A 23,431-nucleotide genomic window follows, 5' to 3' on the forward strand; every position below is an offset into this window, starting at 1 on the left:
GAAGGATCTGAGTGTTAAACTGTTCTCGCCTCTTGAGAATGTCTTGCCCTAACCGCTTTGGCTGAGAGGATAGATCGTCCGCCTGGGGACTGAAGGGTCCCAGGTTCGATTCCGGTCTAGGGCATGTACCTTGGTTGCGGGAACATCTCCAGTGGGGAGGGTACAGGAGGCAGCTGATCAATGTTTCTCTCTCATCGATGTTTCTGACTCTCTAACCCTCTCCTTTCCTCTCTGTAAAAAAAAATAAATAAACAAACAAACCAATAAAATATATTTAAAAGAGAGAGAGAGAGAGAGAGAGAGAGAGAGAGAGAGAGAGAGAGAGAGAGAATATATCTTCAAAAATGTCGACACCTATTTCCCAGCCTTTCCCATTAGCCTCCTAGGCCTCGGGCCTGAGCCGGCAGCTACACTGCGCAGGGCAGGCAGTGAGGGATGTGCACAGAGCCCTCTGGGAGCGGCATGCGGTCCCTCCCTGATGTCACCCAAGCTTCGCACTGCTGCTACTCGGGATGGTTTGGGGGTGAAACGGTGGCCTTGTGTCCCCCAGGGAAGGCGGGAGGGGGTGCCCGGGGAGCCCCCAGCCCCCCGAGAGCTGTCCCCAACCCTCAGGCTGGGGGTGTCTGCTCTGAACCCGCCGTCTGCGCGCCTCTCGCGGCTCCTCGCAGGGGACCTGACAGGCGGTCGTATGATGCAAGCTGACACGCTGAATGGGCCGCCCCGGGCCATATTCTTCACCTGTCTCTTTGCGTTAAAGTGGGAACGGAGGCGAGAGGGGCCGGGGGCGGGCGGGGGCTGGCAGGTGGGGTGCAGGGCCGGGGCGGGCTCCCGTGCGGGGGACGGGAATCACGGGGCGGGCTGCACAGAACAAATCTCCTTTGTCCCCCGCCGCCGCCTGGAGCTGAGTGTCCGGGCGGGCGGGGGCTGTGACCGTTACCCGCGCGGCGCCCGCCGCGGGCCGGGCCCCACCTCCGGGGAGCGGCTCTCCGGTGAGAAAAGGCAGCCCCGGGCCCTCGTCAATGGGCCGCGGCCGGGCCTTTGTGCCCGGACGGGCCGCTGTGAAATCCGCGGCGACGTTAAATGCTTTCTAATGAATAATCGCTGAAAGGAAATGGGGGCCGGTCGGTGTCACGGATTGTACCGCATTAGCGTGGCTCCCCGGGCCCCGGCGGTGTCGGCCCCGTGCACACGGGGGCTGGGGCCGCAGGGCCTTTGTGCGGCCGCGTTCCCAGCCCCGAGGCCGCAGGCCAGGGCCGCGCGATGGCAGCCCTGAGACATGGCGGGCTTTTCAAGTCTCGGCCTCCAGAGGGGTGTGTGTGCGTGTGAACCGGGGAGACTGTCTCCCTTGCTTTGCTTCCCCCCCCCCCCCCCGCTCCGCCCCCCTTTGATTTGGGGACGCGAGGCAGCTCGCCCCGACCCCTGTCCTGCACGGCGGCCACAGGGGCAGCCTTTGCAAGACGCTCGGAACCTGTTTCTTGCAGATAATCAAGGGGCTCGCAGGGATGGATGGTTTGGGGCTTTCTCCTGGCTAAAAGTTCATTAATACATGTATATATATTATTCTTAACAGAAAGGAAGGGAGAGGGATAGAGAGTAGAAACATCGATAAGGCAGAAACATCGATCAGTGCCTCCTGCACACACTCCCCACTGGGGATGTGCCCGCAACTGGAATCGAACTTGGGACCCCGAGTTTTTGCATATATCTTTGCAAATACCCATTTTTTTTCCCCCAGGCATAGACCCAATCTCTGTGCTTCTGGGATCAGTGTGGAGGTGTCAGCTTCAGAGCTCAATGCTTTTTTGTTGCCAATTAGACAACCACCATAGCAGATCCCTCTCTCTGTCTCTCTCTCTCTCTCTCTCTCTCTCTCTCTCTCTCTCACACACACACACACACACACACACACACACACACACTCTCTCTCTCTCTCTCACACACACACACACACACACACACACTCACACCCTCTCTCTCTCTCTCTCTCTCTCTCTCTCTCTCTCTCTCCCTCTCACACACACACACTCACACACACTCACACCCTCTCTCCCTCTCTCTCTCTCACACACACACACACACACACACTCACACACACTCTCTCTCTCTCTCTCTCTCTCTCTCTCTCTCTCTCTCTCTCACACACACACACACACACCCCTCACTAATAACGCCCAGGGTCTGGAGACGGAATCGCTGTGATGTGCTGATGCCGTTAGGCTAACAGCCTCAGGAAGGTGTAGCTTTCCAAATTGCCGGCCGCCTGCCTTCCTGGGGTAGCGGGTAGAGGTATTTGCTCCCTGAAAAAAGCCCCTTTGGTCCCTATGGGGGGGTGTGAACTGTCACCCCAAATGTCCACAGGAACAGTGGTTGAAGTGCTGCACTAAGGAAAACAAATCAGATAAGTTAATAAAACAAATGTGAGTTAGCGATGTGGACAGAAGCGGGTCTTGTGTGCAAGCGTCTGCCTGAAATTCTTGTTGGCATTGAAAGCTTTAGATGCAGATTCTGTGTTAGAGGAGGAATAGAAACAGAAATCAACACTTTCTCTCTCTCTCAAATCAACAAGGAGAGAGAGAGAGAGAGAGAGAGAGAGAGAGAGAGAGAGAGAGAGAGAGAGACATAGATTTGTTGTTCCACTTGTTTTTAAAAATATATATTTGTATTGTTACTTGTTTGAAATATTTCCTTAGAAGAAATCATATCACTGGGCCAATATCTATAATCATAAAAGAGTAATACGCTAATTAGACCGGACGTCTTTCCGGAGGACCTTCGGGATGAAGCCGGGTCTCTGAGGGGAAGCCCAGGTCCCGGGTACCTACTGGCGGCCAGAGGGAAGCCCGGGTCCTGGGTGCCGGCAGCCAGGGAATGGAAGGATTCCTCTTGCACGGATTTCGTGCACCGGGCCTCTAGCAGACATACTGTGTATTAGCCTATGGCAACATCGCATTTCTGAGGGACAGTTAAACTGTACTATGCCGCCCTCACCAGTTTGGCTCCGTGGATAGAGCGTTCATCGGCCTGCAGACTCAAGGGTCCCAAGTTCCATTCCGTTCGGGGGCATGAACCTTAGTTGTGTGCACATTCCCAGTAGAGGGTGTGCAGGAGGCAGCTGATGGATGTTTCTCTCTCATCGATGTTTCTAACTCTCTATCCCTCTCCCTTCCTCTCTGTAAAAATCAATGAAATATATGTTTTTTTAAAAATGTACTATGCCATGGCAGTGCATGGGGGTTTTAATCTCACGTCAATGCTGTGTGTGATCCTCTCCCTTGCGTGTCTTTTTGTGGGAATGACCTGGTGCTGGCTGCTTTCATTTGTTTGCATTTAACTGTTAGGGACATTGAGCAGCGAAGGGGAACCTCTGGCCAGGACGCCGGGCCCTGAGCTGCGGGGAGCAGTCCCCAGGCCTGCGTGGGCCTCGCTCCGTATTCCAATTTCATTACAAGACGGAACGGACTTCCCCGAGAGAGGGTGGCATCTAGGCAGAAACGGGGTAGATCGAGCTTCTATTTGGAAGAAAGGCTTTTAGATTCTCTTCTCGGCCCTTTTCTTCCGTCTCATCCCTTTCCCCGGGGGCGACCTAGAGCCTTGCCCGCAGGTGGTGAGCGAGGGATGGGCGGACAAGCACTGGAGTGGAGCTGCCGGTGTGAATTCTGCCTCCCTCACGCACCACCAGCGGGCTTGGACGGGGGAACGTCTCGCTGGCTGTTTATGGCTCCCCTGTTTGATTCCTTAATTTAGGAAGTTTGGTCAAATCTCTTTGAGCTGAACGTCCCATAAGGCCCTGGACTGGCTGCCCAGCTCTCACTTTTTTAAAATATATATATATTTTATAGAGTTTTTTTTTTTTCAGAGAGGAAGAGAGAGGGATAGAAAGCTAGAAACATCAATGAGAGAGAAACATCTATCAGCTGCCTCTTACACACCCCCTACTGGGGATGTGCCTGCAACCAAGATACATGCCCTTGACCAGAATCGAACCTGGGACCTTTCAGTCCGCAGGCCGACGCTCTATTCACTGAGCCAAACCGGTTTCACTCTTGTAAGCACAGCACCCTCCCATCTCCAGAGCAGATATGAAAGAAGCTTTGTTGCTGGGCTGGGGTGGCTCAGTGGTTGAGCACTGACCCATGAACCAGGAGGTCACTGTTCCGTTCCCAGTCAGGGCACATGCCGGGGTTACAGGCTCCATCCCCCAGCAGGGGGCGTGCTGGAGGCAGCCGATCAAAGACTCGCTCTCCTCATGGATGTCTCTGTCTCTCCCACTCTCCTTCCTTCTCTCTGAAATCAATAAAAACATTTTTTTTTTTTTAAGGAAGAAGCTTTGCTAATCTCTACACCCTCCGCCTGCGGAGATCTGGCTGTAGTCCTATTTGTGGGTGCAGCGCTGACAGTATTTCAGGCTCCGGCCTGCGCCCAGTCGGGGCTCCCTGACTGCTCGCCCACAGAGTCTGGCTTTGTAATGTTCTGTCTTCTAACCATTATCTGACTCATACGGTTGGGGACAGAAGCGAGTGCTGCAGAGCTGATGTGGCACCTGGCCCTGCTCCCAGTGCTCTCCCTGGTTCTGTTCAAACCAGCCCCCCTTCTTTCCCTCCCCCCCCACCCCCTACCCCCCGCCGTGAAGTGTGCTCCCTCTGCAAAGTCCTTGTGCCTAATCACTGCGCCGTGCTTCCTCTCTTATAAAAAACAAAACAAAACAAAACAAAAATCCCAGAACTTTAAAGTGAGAATATTCAGAATCACTAACATTTTTTCATCTAAACTCGGTTTTCAACCTTAGAGAGCAGGTGATTTTTCTTCTAGCTCCATTTGGCGAGTGTAGGGGGACCCCTGGTGGCCGTTTGTGTGTTTTTGTTTTGTTTTTTTAAAACTTGTATCATGGGAAATTTCAATTACATTTCAAAGTAAACAGAATAGCCTAATACATCCCTCCCGTACCCAGCTTCGGCAACCGGCCCTGCCATAAATGTTTCCGTGTGTACCTCCGCCCACTCCCATCCCCTCCCCACTGATTATTTTTATGGCTCTTAAAAAAAAAAAAAATGTAGCCCTGACTGGTTTGGCTCCATAGATAGAGCAAAGGTCCCAGGTTCGATTCCGGTCAAGGGCATGTACCTTGGTTGCAGGCACATCCCTAGTAGAGGGTGTGCAGGAGGCAGCTGATCAATGTTTCTTAATTACACACACACATATATATATATATATATATATATATATATATATATGCACACACACATATACATACATATACATACATACATATATACACATATATATATTAAATGTACAGCCCTAGTCAGTTTGGCTCAGTGGATAGAGCATCGGCCTGTGGACCAAAGGGTATAATTCCAGTCAAGGGCATGTACCTCGGTTGCAGGCTCCTCCCCAGCCTGGGGCCCTGGCCAGGGCCCATGCAGGAGGCAACCACTCGATGTGTTTCTCTCACATCGATGTTTCCCTCTGTCTCTCCCTCTTTCTTCCAACTCTCTAAAAATCCATGGAAAACTATCTTTGGGTGAGGATTAAAAAACAAATAAAATGCAAATAAATAAAATGTACATATCTCCAACGTGCACGCCATCCTCACACGCATCCTGACGGACAGACCCACCCGCGTAACCCCCCGCCCTCCGGCGCCCAAGAACGTGTCCGTCCGTCCCCGAACCGCCCTCTGCCAGACCCCCCCTCAAACCCGGCGGCGATTGTTCCGAGGTGCCCCGTGGATGGGCCGTGCTTGTCCCGGCGTCTCCCGTCCACGGAGGCCGAGGGCTGCGGCCTTTGTGTGCGGCCCTTTCACTGGCAGAATGTCTGCGGGAGCCACCGTGTCCCTTTGATCGCTGGGCCCGCTGGGTGGTGTCCATGCTCCGGGCGATGGGAGTTTGGATGGTGTCCAGCTGGGGGCCGGGGTGAATAAGGTGGATGTAAACCTCCGTGTGCAGGTCTTTTCTGCCAGCGCGTGTTGACACGGGTCCCATGTCAATGCGGGGACGGGACGGCGGGATCAAAGGGGAGAGGCATCAGGAGCTGCCAGGCTCCCCCGGGAGGACTCCATCCCTCTGCGCCTCCTGACCGCGTGTGAGCGCCCGTCAGAGCCACGTCCCTGCCCGGACCAGTGTTGTCAGTCTGTCTGCTTTGAAAGGGCGGCATCTGCCGAAACCGGTTTGGCTCAGTGGATAGAGCGTCAGTCTGTGGACTGAAAAGTCCCAGGTTCGATTCCGGTCAGGGCATGTACGTTGGTTGCAGGCACATCCCCAGTAGGGGGTGTGCAGGAAGCAGCTGGTCGATGATTCTCTCTCATCGACGTTTCTAGCTCTCTCTCTCTCTCCCTTCCTCTCTGTAAAAAAAAAAAATCAATTGAAAGGGCAGCATCTCACGGTGGTTCTCCTGATGACGGTCGCCCAGCTTCTCTCCAGGGCAGTGGTTCTCAACCTTCCTGAAGCCACGACCCTTTAATACAGTTCCTCACGTTGTGGTGACCCCCAACCATAATATTATTATTATTTTTTAAACTTTTTGTTTGGTTTAAATATATTTTTAGTGATTTTTTTTTTTTTTTTTTTTTTTTACAGAGAGGAAGAGAGAGGGATAGAGAGCTAGAAACATCGATGAGAGAGAAACATCCATCAGCTGCCTCCTGCACGCCCCCTACTGGGGATGTGCCCACAACCACGGTACATGCCCCTGACCGGAATCGAACCTGGGACCTTTCAGTCCGCAGGCTGACACTCTATCCACCGAGCCAAACTGGTTTCAGCCTAAAATTATTTTTGTTGCTGCTTCATCACTGTCATGTTGCGACTGTTCATGAGTGGTAATGTAAATATCCGTGTTCTCCGGTGGTCTTAGGCTCTGCAGCAGCGGTTCTCAACCTGTGGGCTCAACCAGAGCCTTAGACCATCGGAAAACACAGAGATTTACATTACAGTTCATGAACAGTAGCACAATGACAGTGATGAAGCAGCGACGAAAATAACGTTATGGCCAGGGGTCACCACAAGGTGAGGAGCTGTGTTAAAGGGTCGCGGCGTTAGGAAGGCTGAGAACCACTGCCCTAGGGGCTTCGTGACCATTCGTCTGCCTTCCGCTGGGACACGTCCATTCGTGGTTGTTGCTGGTTTTTTTTGTTTTTTGTTTTTTTAAAATATATTTTATTGATTTTACACAGAGAGGAATTGAGAGGGACAGAGAGTTAGAAACGTCGATGAGAGAGAAACACCGACCAGCTGCCTCTTGCACACCCCCAACTGGGGATGTGCCCGCAACCAAGGTACATGCCCTTGACCGGAATCGAACCAGGGACCTTTCAGTCCACAGGCTGACACTATCCACTGAGCCACACCGGTCCCGGCGGCGGTTGCTGCTTTTATCATCCTCAGCCTCCGGCCTCCCTCGCCAGCCGGGACCTCCCCGCGGAGACAGCGTCCTGTGCCGGGCTCTCTGCCCTCCCGGGCTCGGAATCCTGCCGCTTCCACCTCAGACGTGCAGATGGAGCCGGGACCACAGGCAGCGGAGGCCCCTCTGTCCCCGCAGAGAGAAGAGGCGCGGCGCAGGCACATCCGCCTGCACATGGAAGGCGCGCTGACCGCCCGGGACAAGGTCGGGGTGCAGGACTTCGTGCTGCTGGACGCGCACACCAGCGAGTCCGCGTTCCTGGACAACCTCCGCAAGCGCTTCCGGGAGGACCTCATCTACGTAATGTACCCCTTCCCCAGCGTAACTACCCCTTCCCCAGCGTAACTACCCCTTCCCCAGCGTAACTACCCCTTCCCCAGCATAACTACCCCTTCCCCAGCGGTGTCCTCCCGGGAGGACCTCATCTACGTAATGTACCCCTTCCTGTCCTCTGGGGGGTCCCTCCCGGGGGGGGCCCCTCCCAGGAGAACCTCATCTACATAACTACCTCTTCCCCAGCGGTGTCCTCCGGGGGGACCCCATCCCGGGAGGACCTCATCTACGTAACTACCCCTTCCCCAGCGTAACTACCCCTTCCCCAGCGGTGTCCTCCTGGGAGGACCTCATCTACGTAATGTACCCCTTCCTGTCCTCTGGGGGGCCCCTCCCGGGAGGACCTCATCTATGTAATGTACCCCCTCCCCAGCGGTGTCCTCTGGGGGGCCCCTCCCCGCTCCGCAGCTGTGGCGGTTGTGAGCGATAGCACCTCTTGGGTCAGCCAGGGAAGGGCGGCGTGGAGGGACCCCGGTCCGAAGCCCTTTCATCCTTTGGGTTGAAGGTCTTTTTGGCGGGACAGTGAGACACACAGACTGAAACCCGTCTCAGCCTCAAAAGGGAATCTCTCGGCCTGTGTCCCTGGAGGGTCTATGAATAGAGCTAGGGCCTCAGGTAATGTCTTGAGGGCTCTTTCTCCGTCTTGTGGGATCTTTCCCACCTCTCTGGTTTCTTTCTTAAAAAAAAAAAAAAAAAAAAAATATATATATATGTATTTTTACAGAGAGGAAGAGAGAGGGATAGAGAGCTAGAAACATCAGTTTATTATAAGAGGCGTGAGATGGTACCGCATTGTCGTTTCGATTTGCATCTCTCCCGCCTGTCGTAGGTATCACGTTCTATCCCCAGCTCTGAATGAACGCTGGGGGTCATAGCACGTGATGGTGGCCACCTGCACCCTGGGATTCCTCACTGGTGCTTCGGTCCATTCCTCCAGACATACATCGGCACCCTCCTTGTGTCCGTGAATCCGTACCAGGAGCTGGGCATCTACACCCTGAGCCAGATGGAACTTTATCAAGGGGTCAACTTCTTTGAACTGCCACCTCATGTGTAAGTAGCACGCATCAGCTCATCAATAGGTGTGTTTTTCTACTTCCTTCCTTCTTCTCTTTTCCCCCTCCTTTTCTCCCTTTTTCTCACCCACCCACCCATCCATCCATCCATCCACCCACCCACCCACCTACTCACTCATACATTCCAAAACCTGGACACATACTTATTATATTCTGTGTCTCACTCATTCTGTATCTGCTGCCTTGTAAAATAAGTCTGTCAACACTGTAGGAAACATCAGCAGATCATTGTGGAATCTCGGCTTAAATGCGATGAGAGGTGGAATCTTTTGAAAATGCTGAGAAGTCTTAAGAGAGGCATCTTCTCTGGAAGTGGGTTGCTACTGCTCTATCTACTGGTGCCTGGGTGTCATAGCAGCTAAGGGAAGTAGAAACTTTGCAGGGCTGCAGATCCCTAAGGCAAGCTTTGATGTGGGCTTTGCTGACTTTCTTAGTTCTCCTTCCTGGCTGATTTCTGGGCTAATACTGATGTCCTCCCTCCATTTTTCTTGGCAACTCATTCTCTCGCCTCTCAGGGTGTTTATAAACCTTTCCGTATGACACTACCACCAATGATTTCCGAAATGGCCAGCTTTCAAACTCAGCCACGTGCAAAGATGATGATCTTGGGAGAACTTCATGCTTTGGTTTCTGATCTTGGAGATAAATCCTGTGTGAGAGTTTTAGCTGTTGTTGTAAAGATATCACACAGGTTTTTAAATATTTTTGATTTCCTGTCCCTACACTCTTTAAAAATTTTTTATTTTTATTGATTTCAGAGAGAAAGGGAGAGGGAGTGAGGGAGGGGTTTGGGAGAGAGAGAAAGAGAGACAGAGAGAGAGGGAAGGAAGGGAGGGAGAAGGAGAGAGAAACATCAATGATGAGAGAGAATCATTGATTGGCTGCCTCCTGTACACCCTCCACTGGGGACTGAGCCCACAACTCAGACATATGCCCTGACCGGGAATCAAACCGTGACCTCCTGGTTCACAGGTTAACGCTCAACCATTCACCACGCTGGCCAGGCTGTCCCCACATTCTTAATAACCTGGGTTTTGAGAGAAAATGGGAGATCTTATTATATCTATTGGATTGTTTAATATTTAGACAAGTAGTTTTTGAATACAACTCCTAGACCATCTCTTGGGGGGGATATAATTTAGTATCTGGCTTATTTTTATAAGACATGTTGATAGATTAAACAAAATAGATCTGTTAGATTAAAAAATTATTGCTGCCACTGCTCAAATCCTTCATGCTAGCTCTATTTGAGCTCTGTCGTCCAGTACACTTCCTGTGTGACCGTGAGGGGTTGTGATGGGTTTGATCTCCGCCTGAGCCCCGTGTCCTTGGGCCACGGTCCGGATGACGTGGCTGCCTGGAGGCAGGGAGCTTTGTGGGCGTCAGAGCCGAGGGCAGTGGCATGGTGGCCACGTCCCACTCCTCCCGCTCTGTCCTCCCTCCCCAGCTACGCCATAGCGGACAACGCCTACCGCATGATGTGCTCGGAGCGAACGAACCACCTCATCCTCATCTCCGGGGAGAGCGGGGCGGGGAAGACCGAGGCCTCCAAGAAGATCCTCCAGTATTTCGCCATGACCTGCCCCATGACCGACTCGCTGGAGATCGCCCGGGACAGACTGCTGCTCTCCAACCCAGTGCTGGAGGTAAGCACCCCGGAGGCCCGATCAAGGGGGGCTCCCGGGAGGGCGCCACATCGGAAGAATCCCCGGAGCAGGTCCGTCACAACGGGAAGGTCACGGGCTGGGAGTTACGAAGAGGGGTGTCGGGCGGTATTGAGGTTGAGGGCATGACCTTCAAGTCCAGCGGGCGTGATGATCATCCCGGGGCAGCCATGCAACCAGCACGCTTCAGAGAGTCATTCCGCACCCTGGGGCCCATTTTCCCATCTGTGTAATGGGTCTACCCATAGCCCTCACCTCCTGGGAAGTGTTGAGGTTTAAATGAGATGAGTGCATAAAAGTCACGCGGCAAAATCAAGAAGCACTAAAATGATGCTCAATTTATTTAGATTTTTATTATTATTATTTTTTAATAGATTTTATTGATTTTTTACAGAGAGAAAGAGAGAGGGATAGAGAGTTAGAAACATCGATGAGAAAGAAATATTGATCAGCTGCCTCCTGCACACTCCCAACTGGGGATGTGCCTGCAACCAAGATACATGCCCTTGACAGGAATCAAACCTGGGGCCTTTCAGTCCACAGACCGACACTCTATCCACTGAGCCAAACCGGTCCTGGCTACATTATTATTATTAATTAAAATCATTTGGATGATTCTGTCTACGCTTGCCATTCACTGACTGGCAGGATGATTTTGAACAAGTTACTTTCTCCTGTGTCTTTGTTGCCCTCCGGGTAAAAGGTTTTGAAGGTTGGAGGAGTTTTCCCAGAGGGCCTTTGGGATGGAAGAAGAAGGGGTGTGGTTAGGGGGGCCCTGAATTGTTCCTTCTAGCACAGTAAGGGCTGAGGTCCGGGTGACCTCTCCTCGGGCCATTTCTGATCTGCTCCTGGATTGGATCCCAGGGAGAAGATATGGCTACCCCTTTCTATTTATTTTTTTAAAATATATTTTATTGATTTTTTTTTTACAGAGAGGAAGGGAGAGGGATAGAAAGTCAGAAACATCGATGAGAGAGAATCATCGATCAGCTGCCTCTTATATACCCGCTACCGGGGATGTGCCCGCAACCAAGGTGCATGCCCTTGACCAGAATCAAACCTGGGACCTTTCAGTCCGAAGGACAACGCTCTATCCACTGAGCCAAACCGGTTTCAGCAGGTTTCCCCTCTTTTCTGTTCAGGTCCAGCTCTAGTTGTTGGCGTCAAACCCTCTGTGGTTGGCGATTCCTTAGGAGATAAAGTACAGCTTTCAGCCCTGGCCCCCCCACCCCCCGCCCGTTTCTGTAACACGCATGTCCTCCGGCTCAGGAGGTGGGTGCGCTGAGCGGTGAGCTCCGAGGCCGTGGGTGGCAGTTGGCTCAGCGCTCCCCTCTCCCCGCTTGGTATCCCAAAGGCCTTCGGAAACGCCAAGACGCTCCGGAATGACAACTCCAGCAGATTTGGGAAGTACATGGACATCCAGTTTGACTTTAAGGTAACACGCAAGTTCCCATGGCTGTTCCCGGGACCCCCTCGCTCGCCGGCGACGGAAACCCACCCCAAGGTGGCTCCTCTCAGACGGAGCCCGGAAACACCGGTCCTGGGAGACGGATAGATCCGGCTCCATTCCGCTTCAGAGTTCCTCTTCTCTGAAAATGCCAATACGAGGGCGGCTTGGTGACTGTGGTCATCACCTCTTTATTTTATTTTATTTTATTTTTTAAATTATTTTATTTTATTTTGTTTCATTTATTTTATTTTTATTTTTATTTTTTGGTCCTGCTTTGAAGGGCATCCCCATCGGCGGGCATATCATCGGGTACCTGATAGAAAAGTCTCGGGTCGTCTATCAGAACCACGGGGAGCGGAACTTCCACATCTTCTACCAGCTGCTGGAGGGCGGCGAGGAGGAGCTGCTGGCCTACCTGGGGCTGGAGCGGGACCCGCAGCTGTACCGATACCTCGCCCAGGTGGGGGCCCGCCCCCGGCTTTGGAGGCCCTTCCGGGGGGGCGGGGGGCGCGGGTGTCTATGGGGCCTCAGGGGGATGGCTAAGACAGTGGTCGGCAAACTCATTAGTCAACAGAGCCAAATATCAACAGTACAATGATTGACATTTCTTTTCTTTTTTTTTTTTTTTAATGTATTTCTTTATTGATTTCAGAAGGAAAGGAGAGGGAGAGAGAGACATCAATGATGAGAGAGAATCATGGATCAGCTGCCTCCTGCACACCCCCCCACTGGGGATCGAGCCTGCAACCTGGGCATATGCCCTGACTGGGAATCGAACCAGTGACCTCTTGGCTCCTGGGTCGATGCTCAACCACTGAGCTACACCTGGCTGGGCAAACATCTTTTTTGAGAGCCACATTTTTTAATCGTAAACTTTTAACGCCACTTCTTCAAAATAGACTTGCCCAGGCCCTTAGCTGGTTTGGCTCAGTGGATAGAGCGTCCGCCTGCGGACTGAGGGGTCCCAGGTTTGATTCCGGCCAAGGGCGCATGGCCGGGTTCGATTCTGGCTAGGGGAAGATTGTCTTCAGTTTCTTTTTAAGCAAACGTAGCAAGAAGAACCTTTTTAGAAAACACACAGAAACGTGTGCCATGAGTATGTGACTTGGGAAGCCTGCCCAGGATGGGGTTGTTGAATGAAAATTCATGGGACAGAGCAGCCGCTGGCAGGGCCCCCGGGCTGGATGCTCAGAGGGAAGTTCCCACCTCAGGACGTCACGTAGGCCTGGACTCGCACCTCGAGGAGAAACGCGTTCTGGTTTAGGGACAGCTGTTCGCTGTCCTCGCACCAGGGCCCCTCAGCGGCCCGCCTCTGTGCCAGCAGGCTCACGTTGCCAGCGAGTCATCCATGAATGACAGGAACGACTGGAAAACCGTCTCCAACGCCTTTGCTGTCATCGACTTTACCGAAGACGACCTGGAGGTACGAGCCTGTGCCGAGAGGCCTGGAGCGGAGGGACAATCCTGGTTTCCTGGGGATTGCCTGGGCGGGGGTCAGACTCAGCCACCAGGCATGCAGGACACAGAGGCCCTGGTCTGGGGAGGGAAGGAATTCTGACCCTGAGCTCAGGGCAGGAAGTGGGGTGGTTTTCCCTGGGTACCCCCTCCGATGACATGTATCGACTAGGCGGCCGCGTCTTCTCTCCTCCTCCCGCTCCTGTCTCCCGCGCTCCCAGAACCTCTTTGGCATCATCGCCAGCATCCTGCACCTGGGGAACGTGTGCTTCAGAGAGAACCGCCAGGGCTGTGCCACCATCCCCGTCATCAACGAGATCAAGTGGATCGCCAAGGTGGTGCTGCTCCGGAGGTGGGGACGCGGGGTGGGGGGCGCGGGAGGGAGTGAGGCAGCAGGATGCCCGTGTCTCAGTGGCTGACACCGTGTTCTTGCAGCTGGTGGTGGTGAGGAGGTAGGAGGTGTGAGCATACAGGGGTGCTGGGGGCAGGGGTGGCGGGGGGCAAGGGTGGCTGGGGGCAGGGGTGGCTAGGGATGAGGGTAAAAGCCAATTGGTTGGCCGAAACCGGTTTGGCTCAGTGGATGGAGCGTAGGCCTGCAGACTGAAAGGTCCCAGGTTCGATTCCGGTCAAGGGCATGTACCTTGGTTTCGGGCACATCCCCAGTGGGGGCTGTGCAGGAGGCAGCTGATTGATGTTTCTAATTCTCTATCCCTCTCTCTTCCTCTCTGTAAAAAAATCAATAAACTATATTAAAAACAAAACAAAACAAAACAAAAAAAAAAGCCAGTTGGGTGGGAGAGCTTTGCATTAAAGCTCAGTGATCACTCGGGGCAGGTGGCCCTGAGCCTGGAACCTCCGTGAACTCTTCCTAAGCTCCCCAGCCCGACCAGGCCCCTGAATGGCTTTCGCTGTGGTTTTCTTTTGTTCAGCTCCTGGGGGTCCAGCCGGCGGCTCTCCTGGAGGCTCTCACCCACCGGAAGATCGAAGCCCAAACCGAGGAGGTAACCACGGCTCTGGGGGGGGCCGGGCCTGCCCCTCCTCCGCTGCAGCCGCAGGTCCCGCCTGGCCTGGCCTGTCACCACACACTGTCCCTCCTCTGGGTCTTCACACTCGCCGTTCCCTCTGCCGGATGCTCTTCCCTGCGCTGCATCCGGCTGGTCCTGCTCCTCCAGGCCCAGGCCGCTCCTGCTCACGTCCCCTGCCCCACGGCCCCGGGCATGTCTCCTTAGAGCACGTGTCCCTCCCAGCCTGAGAACAACGTGGCTCTTCTTGGTGTGACTTATTTTTTTTTTTAAGTATTTTTAAAAAATATATTTTATTGATTTTTTACACAGAGAGGAAGAGAGAGGGATAGAGAGTTAGAAACATTGATGAGAGAGAATCATCCATCAGCTGCCTCCTGCACACCCCCTACTGGGGATGTGCCCACAACCAAGGAACATGCCCTTAACCGGAATCGAACCCGGGACCCTTCAGTCCGAAGGCTGATGGCTCTATTTACTGAGCCAAACCGGTTTCGGCATGGTGTGACTTATTTTAAGTATTTATTTTATTTTATTTTTTATTGAGAGAGAGAGGAAGGGCGAGGGATAGAGAGAGAGGCATCGACGAGAGAGGAACATCATGGGCCGGCTGCCTCCTGCAGGCCCCCTAACTGGGGATCAAGCCCGCAACCCGGGCATGTGCCCTGACTGGGAATTGAACGGGCAACCCCGTGGTCCTGGGTTGATGCTCAGTCTCTGGGCCACACCCGCTGGGCTGTGTGACTGACTGAGTGTTCAGTAAGCCTTTGTGTGACTTACCCTCAAAGGCTGACCTGTTTGCCTGGGGCGTGGCTGGTCTCGGGAGCTCGGCACAGTGCGGCAGCTGCTCGGTGCACGGGTGCAGGACGGGGTGGGGATGTGGGTGGCATCCTACCGGGGGTCATCATTCAAGGCTGATTTGAGCCCTGGCTGTGGCTCAGCTGGTTGGGTGTCGTCCTATGCACCAACACGTCACCGGTTCGATTCCCCATCAGGACACGTGCCAGGGTTTCGGGCTTCATCCCCAGTAGGGGGCGTGCAGGAGGAGGCCGATCAATGTTTCACTCTCACATCCACGTTTCTCTCTTTCTCCCCTTTCCTCTCTCTAAACATCCATTCATTAAAAAAATTTTTAAGGCAGTTTTGAAAACTCTGGGGACTTTCTTTTAAGCTCTGCGATGATGCACCGGTGTTCTTCCAGGTGATCTGCCCGCTGACGCTGGAAAACTCTGTCTACGCCAGAGACGCCATGGCCAAGGCCGTCTACGGGCGCACGTTCACGTGGCTGGTGAACAAAATCAATGCCTCCTTGGTGAACAAGGTCAGTCCCCTGTTGGCTGCTTGTGCTCACGCACACGGTGATGCTGTGTGACTTACACCAAAGCCCGGCTGGTGTGGCTCCGGGGTTGAGTGTTGACCACCTATGAACCAGGAGGTCACAGTCTGATTCCTGGTCAGGGCAGGGTTGTGGGCTCGATCCCCAGTGTGGGGTGTGCAGGAAGCAGCCAATCAGTGATTCTTTATCATCATTGATGTTTCTCCCTCCCTCCCTCCCTTCCTTCATCCTTTTCTCCCTCCCTCCCTCCCTCTATTCCTTCCAGATCAAATTGGGCTGAAACTGGTTTGGCTCAGTGGATAGAGCATCGGCCTGTGGACGAAGGGTCCCAGGTTTGATTTCCGGTCAAGGGCATGTGCCTTGGTTGCGGGCACATCCCCAGTAGGGGGTGTGCAGGAGGCAGCTGATGGATGATTCTCTCTCATCGATGTTTCTAACTCTCTATCCCTCTCTCTTCCTCTCTGTAAAAAAAAAAAAAAAAATCAATAAAATATATTTTTAAAAATAGTATTAAAAAAAAAAGTGGGCTTGAGAGTTGAAGAGGGTTAAGCAAGGCAGTGACTCCGGAGGGGAGGGGGTCACTGCTCAGGTGACGGATGGGGAGCTGCGTGGGACGGATGCGGAGCTGGGTGGGACGGGTGACGGATGGGGAGCTGGGTGGGACCCAGCAGGCTGCAGGCAGGAGGGGCTGGGAAAACGTCTCTGCCCTGCGGTGCTTGTTGGAGAGAGAAGGCGTGAGCTGTGTAGCCAGTTCCCGCTGGGGGGGCAGCCGCCGGGATTGCGTGTCTCGGCGTGAAAGACCGGACGTGAACAGCGTGTCCTTCCGACTAGGAGTTCACCAAGAAGACCGTGATCGGGCTGCTGGACATCTACGGGTTCGAGGTCTTCGACAAGAACGGGTGAGGCCCTGTGCATCTCTCTGTCCGAGTCCACTTTCCGGCCTCGCTCCTGTGAATGGAGTCACTTCCCCAAAACCCTCCGGGTCCGCACAGATCGGCGGGCCCAGCAGTGGAACAGCCTTGGAGAAGGCAAATGTCCTCTAGCTCAACTCTTGGATCGGTTCACTGAAGTGTTTGATTAATGAGGATTTTGATCTTACATATCAGAAAGCATCCTTTAAAATAAGAGAATACACCCTGACTGGTTTGGCTCAGTGGATAGAGCATCAGCCTGCGGACTGAAGGGTCCCAGGTTCAATTCCAGTCAAGGGCATGTGCCTTGGTTTCAGGCACATCCCCAGTGGGGAGGGTGTAGGAGGCAGCTGATAGGTGTTTCTCTCTCATCGTTGTTTCTGGCTTTTTCTCCCTCTCCCTTCCTCTCTGTAAAAAAATCAATAAAATATATAAAAGAAAAAATAATAAGGGAATACAATAAAGCTGAGGGCAACAAATGAACAAACAAAAGTATGGACACACACAGTGTGGTTGTTAGCAGAGGGGGCTGGGGGGTGGGGATGGAGAGGAAGAGGGTGAAGAGCAGCAAATACATAGTGACCAAAGGAGACTAGTCTTTGGGAGGTAAGCACACAACACAATATACATAATTGTACACTTGAAACATATAATAGTTTTTAACTTTTTTTTTTTTTTTTTTTTTTTTTTGCATCTCCAGTTTTGAACAGTTCTGTATCAATTACTGCAATGAGAAGCTTCAGCAGCTGTTGATCGAGAGAACCCTGAAGGCGGAGCAGGCGGAGTATGAAATGGAAGGGATAGAGGTAAACGTCTTGGTGTGTTTTCTTCCCATCTGAGACCCCGTGAGAGACATTCCCCTGAGAAACAGGACTGCATTGGCGACTTTCCCCGATTCTGTGCTCCTTCTCTGCGTATGTCCCGGGAAGTGCTCTTGATATTCAGAAAGGATTATTCTTTTTTCATGTTGGAGATACACATCAGGTTATCGAAAAAAATGCCGGAAAACCCGTGTGAAAGAGATACATCTCCTGCTCCTCTAAACTCTCCCCTCGTTGTCCTGGCAGTGGGAGCCGATCCAGTATTTCAACAACAAGATCATCTGCGACCTGGTGGAGGAGCGGCACAAGGGGATCATCTCCATCCTGGTGAGAACCTGGCTGCTGGCTTAGCGCGATGTGTGCAAGGCCCTGCAGCCTCTTGAGATGAGAGGAGGCGGAAGGACCAATTTAGGGAGATGGTGTAGGCCAGTGGTCGGCAAACTCATTCGTCCGCAGAACCAAATACCAACAGCACAACGATAGACATTTCGTTGGAGAGCCACATTTTTTAAACTTCTTCTAACTCCGCTTCTTCAACATAGACTTGCCCAGGCCATGGTATTTCGTGGAAGAGCCACCCTCAAGGGGCCAGAGAGCCGCATGTGGTTCAAGAGTCGCAGTTTGCCGACCACGGGTGTAGGCAGAGGGTGGTGGAGTTGATTTTTCATGGAGTTTCCGGTCTTCTCTGGTTCCGTGGTTCTCTTGGGGGAAAAAATCTGAGGACAGGTGATGAGCTAGGCCCCCTCCCCTGAAACGCTCACCTGAACCTGAGGGAGACGCCCGCCTTTGAGCCCAGGGCCCTGTCACAGCTGGGGAGAGCGTTTGAACTTGGACTTGGTGGCGTGTGTTGCTGTGGCCCAGGCTTCTCCTCCTCTTTTGAAGGATGAAGAATGTATCCGTCCTGGTCCTGCTTCCGACTTGAGTTTCCTGGAGAAACTGGAGGAGAAAGTGGGGAAGCACGCGCACTTCCAAACGTAGGTGCTGCGTTGGGTGCGCTGTGGCATCGCCGCACGGTATCCCGTTCTCTTAGGGGGGTGGGCGGTGCTCCCCAGGAGGACGTACGGCTTCATAATGGAAATACCGTCATGGCGCACCACGTCAGAGTCAGCAGGCCCTCGGGTAAGGTTGATGAGATGCCGTAGGAACTTGACTCACTCACACACACACACACACACACACACACACACGTCGAGAAAAAGCTATTTAAAAAATGAGATTTCATGAGTAGTTTAGTCTCTCGACATCATAAAAATGTAAGTAAGGTGGTAAAAGCGTTTCTTAGTTGTCACTTGGAAAAATGGAAGTGACTTCGTTGTAAAAGGAAATGCGTTTTTGCGATTCATGCATGTTTTTATTCCTCGGTGCGTGTGGGAAGGGAGGGTCTCATGCCGCCCTCGGCTCCAGCCAGGGCAAAATGGGCAGCAGGGTTTCCTGGGAGCTGCCCCCGGTGGTCAGCTCTCCGTGCTGGCCTTCAGCCGACCGCTGGATCCCGAGCACCGTTCAAGGCTCTCCCTTGGCTTTGAACTTGGGTGCGTTTTGCAGCTGACACGTAGAAAGGTTCAGCTGTGTCGGTGTCCCTCTCGCTGCAGCCGGAAGCTGGCGGGCCCGAAGGGCCGGAAGAGGATCGGCTGGATGGAGTTCCGACTGTTCCACTACGCGGGAGAGGTCACCTACTGCACCAAAGGTGAGTGCCGGGCACCGGGCACAGCCAGGCGGGCCTCTGCGTCCTCTGGGCAAAGGGGGCGATCCATCCGGCATTCCTCGCCTAAGGCACAGTCTCCCGGAATTCAGCACCCCCTCCCCGGTCTCAGAGAACTCCCAGGAGGGGTTCTTTGCTAACAGGCCCGGGTGCTGTACAGGGCTTAGTATGAAGGCTGTGCCTTCCCATGTACAGGGCTGTGTGAAGGCTGTGCCTTCCCATGTACAGGGCTCAGTGTGAAGGCTGTGCCTTCCCATGTACAGGGCTCAGTGTGAAGGCTGTGCCTTCCCATGTACGATGCTTAGTGTGAAGGCTGTTCCTTCCCATGTACGATGCTTAGTGTGAAAGCTGTGCCTTCCCATGTACAATGCTTAGTGTGAAAGCTGTGCCTTCCCATGTACGGTGCTTAGTGTGAAGGCTGTGCCTTCCCATGTACAGGGCTTAGTGTGAAGGCTGTATATTCCCATGTACAGGGCTCAGTGTGAAGGCTGTGCCTTCCCATGTACAGGGCTCAGTGTGAAGGCTGTGCCTTCCCATGTACAGGGCTCAGTGTGAAGGCTGTGCCTTCCCATGTACAGGGCTCAGTGTGAAGGCTGTGCATTTCCATGTACAGTGGTGCTTAGTGTGAAGGCTGTGCCTTCCCATGTACAGGGCTTAGTGTGAAGGCTGTGCCTTCCCATGTACAGGGCTCAGTGTGAAGGCTGTGCCTTCCCATGTACAGTGGTGCTTAGTGTGAAGGCTGTGCCTTCCCATGTACAGGGCTTAGTGTGAAGGCTGTGCATTTCCATGTACAGGGCTTAGTGTGAAGGCTGTGCCTTCCCATGTACAGGGCTTAGTGTGAAGGCTGTGCATTTCCATGTACAGGGCTCAGTGTGAAGGCTGTGCCTTCCCATGTACGGTGCTTAGTGTGAAGGCTGTGCCTTCCCATGTACAGGGCTTAGTGTGAAGGCTGTGCCTTCCCATGTACAGGGCTCAGTGTGAAGGCTGTGCCTTCCCATGTACAGGGCTCAGTGTGAAGGCTGTATATTCCCATGTACAGGGCTCAGTGTGAAGGCTGTGCCTTCCCATGTACAGGGCTCAGTGTGAAGGCTGTGCCTTCCCATGTACAGGGCTCAGTGTGAAGGCTGTATATTCCCATGTACAGGGCTCAATGTGAAGGCTGTGCCTTCCCATGTACATGGCTGTGTGAAGGCTGTGCCTTCCCACGTACGGTGCTTAGTGTGAAGGCTGTGCCTTCCCATGTACGATGCTTAGTGTGAAGGCTGTGCATTCCCATGTACAGGGCTTAGTGTGAAGGCTGTGCCTTCCCATGTACGGTGCTTAGTGTGAAGGCTGTGCCTTCCCATGTACAGGGCTCAGTGTGAAGGCTGTGCCTTCCCATGTACAGGGCTCAGTGTGAAGGCTGTGCATTCCCATGTACGGTGCTTAGTGTGAAGGCTGTGCATTCCCATGTACAGGGCTTAGTGTGAAGGCTGTGCCTTCCCATGTACAGGGCTCAGTGTGAAGGCTGTATATTCCCATGTACAGGGCTCAGTGTGAAGGCTGTATATTCCCATGTACAGGGCTTAGTGTGAAGGCTGTATATTCCCATGTACAGGACTCAGTGTGAAGGCTGTGCCTTCCCATGTACAGGGCTCAGTGTGAAGGCTGTGCCTTCCCATGTACAGGGCTCAGTGTGAAGGCTGTGCCTTCCCATGTACAGGGCTCAGTGTGAAGGCTGTGCCTTCCCATGTACAGGGCTCAGTGTGAAGGCTGTGCCTTCCCATGTACAGGGCTCAGTGTGAAGGCTGTGCCTTCCCATGTACAGAGCTCAGTGAGAAGGGTCTACCTTCCCGTGGCAGCTCACCGGGATGTAGAATGGAGAGTGTGTGCCATAAGGCCGGTGCTGAGGACCTGATTCTCCCAGTGTCCCAGGGGACGCCGGGCAGGGTGTGGAGACAGCTGGTGTCGCGGTGGAGAAGATCCACTGGCATCTGATGGTGGAGCCAGGGAGGCTGCTCAGCTCCCTGCCCGGCACAGAGGGTCCCCAGCAGACAGTGTCAGCCCGGCTGTCCCAACGCCAAGGCCTCCTGTCTTCCTGAGATTGCTTTTAGGGTCTCCCTTTGCGGTCGGTGGGGATGGAATTGCATTTTCCGGCAAAGCCACGGATGCCAACATTCCTTGCTTTGCAGGGTTCTTGGAAAAGAACAACGATCTCCTCTACAGGCACCTGAAAGAGGTCAGTGTGAGGGGAGCCACGCGTGTTTCTGGGTCCGAGACGCCCCCGCGGCACTGGTTTGGGGGCAGATTTGTTCCGGAACCTCCTCCCCGGGTGTCCTGTGGGAACGCCAGCGGCTGCACCAGACACGGAGGCGCTGTACCCCCTCCGCCTCCGGGGTTTCCGGGGAGCGCGCAGGGACCCCCCTCTCTGCCGGCAGGTGCTGTGCCGGTGCAGGAACGCCATCCTGAAGGAGTGCTTCCTGGCGGCCGAGCTGGAGAACCGCAGGAGGTCGCCCACGGTGAGTGGGAAGCGCGCCGCGTGGAACCGGAAAGGCGGCAAAGCTCCCCCCTCCTGCAGGTGCCCTCCCCGCGGCTCCCTGCCCTCCACACGCCCCCCCCACCCCCGTCCCGGAGCTGCCCCTCTCCAGGGGGCCAATGGGTACGTATAGACCCAGAGTGGCCGCTGGCAGACACGCACTGAGCACCGATGAGCCAGGCCCAGGGCTGGACCTGGGATTTGCAAGAACAAAGCAGACGAGGCCCCCGAGAGCCTGGCTTACGGTCCAGCAGGGCGGGCGCAGGGAAAGGACATCAGACAGAGATGTCCACTTGGTCGTGCGAGTGCCGTGAGGGAAGCCTGGCAGCAAGGACGTGGGAAGGAGGAGGGCGTGGTGATGGGCTTGGCGGCGATGCTGGCTCTGGAGAGGCACTAACCGCATCCGTGCGGAGTGAGAGAGGCACTCTGGGTGGATGCCTCTCTGGCCTCTGCTCAGCCATACTGACCCTGGCTTCTCAGGCCAGGGCATCCAAATCCCTCTCTCTCTCTCTCTCTCTCTCTCTCTCTCTCTCTCTCTCTCTCTGGGTTAAGACTCACTGGAGGATATTTTTCCCCATTGTTTTTCAGAGAGAGAGAGTGGAGTAGAGGGTGGGGGGAGAGAGAAAAAAAATCTATGTGAGAGATGACGGGGGCAGGTATAGGAGTGAATTTGCAACCCAGGTACGGGCCCTTGATGGGGAATCAAACCTGTAACCCTTTTTGGTGCGGGGGCTGCTGCTCTGACCACTGAGCAACACCGGCCAGGGCCACATCCTGCCCTTAATGGGCAAAATGGTAACAGGTGGGACAGTCTGCGGAGAGTGTGGGACTCAAAGGGCTTCTCGGGCCAGGACATCCAAAGCCGCCTCTTAAAGGGTGAAAACGTGATGACCATCTGCCTCGCGCGGTGGGGTCCAAAGGGCGGGAGTCTGATGCCCTGGCCGTTCTCTGGGTACCACCCGGGAGAGGCACTGCTCCTCAGCCATCGCCTCCCCGTGCAGGTGGGAACGCAGTTCAAGACCAGCCTGAGCAGCCTCCTGGAAATCCTCATCTCCAAGGAGCCCTCCTACATCCGCTGCATCAAGCCCAACGAGAGGAAGGAGCCCAGTGAGTGGGGACGAGGCCGGGAGGGAACCGAGACGGAAAATCCCAGCCACCACCACAGGCTTTCCTGGTCCTCTGGGCATGAGACCTTGTCATTCCTTTTTTAAAAATATATTTTATTGATTTTTTTTACAGAGAGGAAGAGAGAGGGACCTTTCAGTCCGCAGGCCTATGTTCTATCCACTGAGCCAAACCAGTTTTGGCTGTCCTTGTCATTCTTAATAATAGAAGGCAGCCTTAGCTGGTCTGGCTCGGATTGCAGGGTCCCGGGCTCGATTCCGGTCAAGGGCACCTGCCTGGCTTACGGCCTTGACCTTAGTAGGTGGCCCTGCAAGAGGCAGCCGATCAATGATTCTCTATCCCTTTCTGAAATCAATGAACATATCCTCTAGAACACAGAGCTAACATGCTAATTAGACTGAACAGCAGAGTCCGGGTGACCTTCCGGATGAAGCCAGGGCTTTGAGGGCCAAGCCTCTTGCACTAATTCCGTGCACCGGCCTCTAGTATTAAAACAAAGTAACAGATGGTAAACGGAGGGGGGGGGGGGGCGTGGGGGCGGGTAGTCCTGAGTGAGCACTGCTCAGACTTTGGCTCCACCCGGCTGAGCCAGGCAGCCGCCAGAGGGGAGGGAAAGCCATGCTGCT

General features: G+C 53.9%; 1 protein-coding gene across 1 annotated transcript in view; it reads left to right on the forward strand.

Annotated features, from left to right (window-relative positions):
* Nucleotides 1-7,554: 7,554 nt before the first annotated feature.
* MYO1H (myosin IH) overlaps nt 7,555-23,431 on the forward strand; it is a 29,502-nt gene continuing 13,625 nt past the window's right edge. The window contains exons 1-17 of the mRNA XM_084868166.1: nt 7,555-7,698; nt 8,669-8,784; nt 10,255-10,453; nt 11,826-11,906; nt 12,202-12,381; nt 13,246-13,344; nt 13,598-13,711; nt 14,306-14,377; nt 15,600-15,719; nt 16,566-16,633; nt 17,346-17,451; nt 17,713-17,793; nt 18,349-18,440; nt 19,056-19,150; nt 21,337-21,383; nt 21,583-21,663; nt 22,682-22,791. Coding sequence (XP_084724292.1) covers nt 7,573-7,698; nt 8,669-8,784; nt 10,255-10,453; nt 11,826-11,906; nt 12,202-12,381; nt 13,246-13,344; nt 13,598-13,711; nt 14,306-14,377; nt 15,600-15,719; nt 16,566-16,633; nt 17,346-17,451; nt 17,713-17,793; nt 18,349-18,440; nt 19,056-19,150; nt 21,337-21,383; nt 21,583-21,663; nt 22,682-22,791 — 1,787 coding nt within the window. The 5' untranslated portion in view covers nt 7,555-7,572. The remainder of the gene's footprint in view (nt 7,699-8,668; nt 8,785-10,254; nt 10,454-11,825; nt 11,907-12,201; nt 12,382-13,245; nt 13,345-13,597; nt 13,712-14,305; nt 14,378-15,599; nt 15,720-16,565; nt 16,634-17,345; nt 17,452-17,712; nt 17,794-18,348; nt 18,441-19,055; nt 19,151-21,336; nt 21,384-21,582; nt 21,664-22,681; nt 22,792-23,431) is intronic.

This window comes from Pipistrellus hanaki (genome assembly GCF_964339955.1).
Source record: "Pipistrellus hanaki genome assembly, chromosome: 19".
Classification (NCBI taxonomy): Eukaryota; Metazoa; Chordata; class Mammalia; order Chiroptera; family Vespertilionidae; genus Pipistrellus; species Pipistrellus hanaki.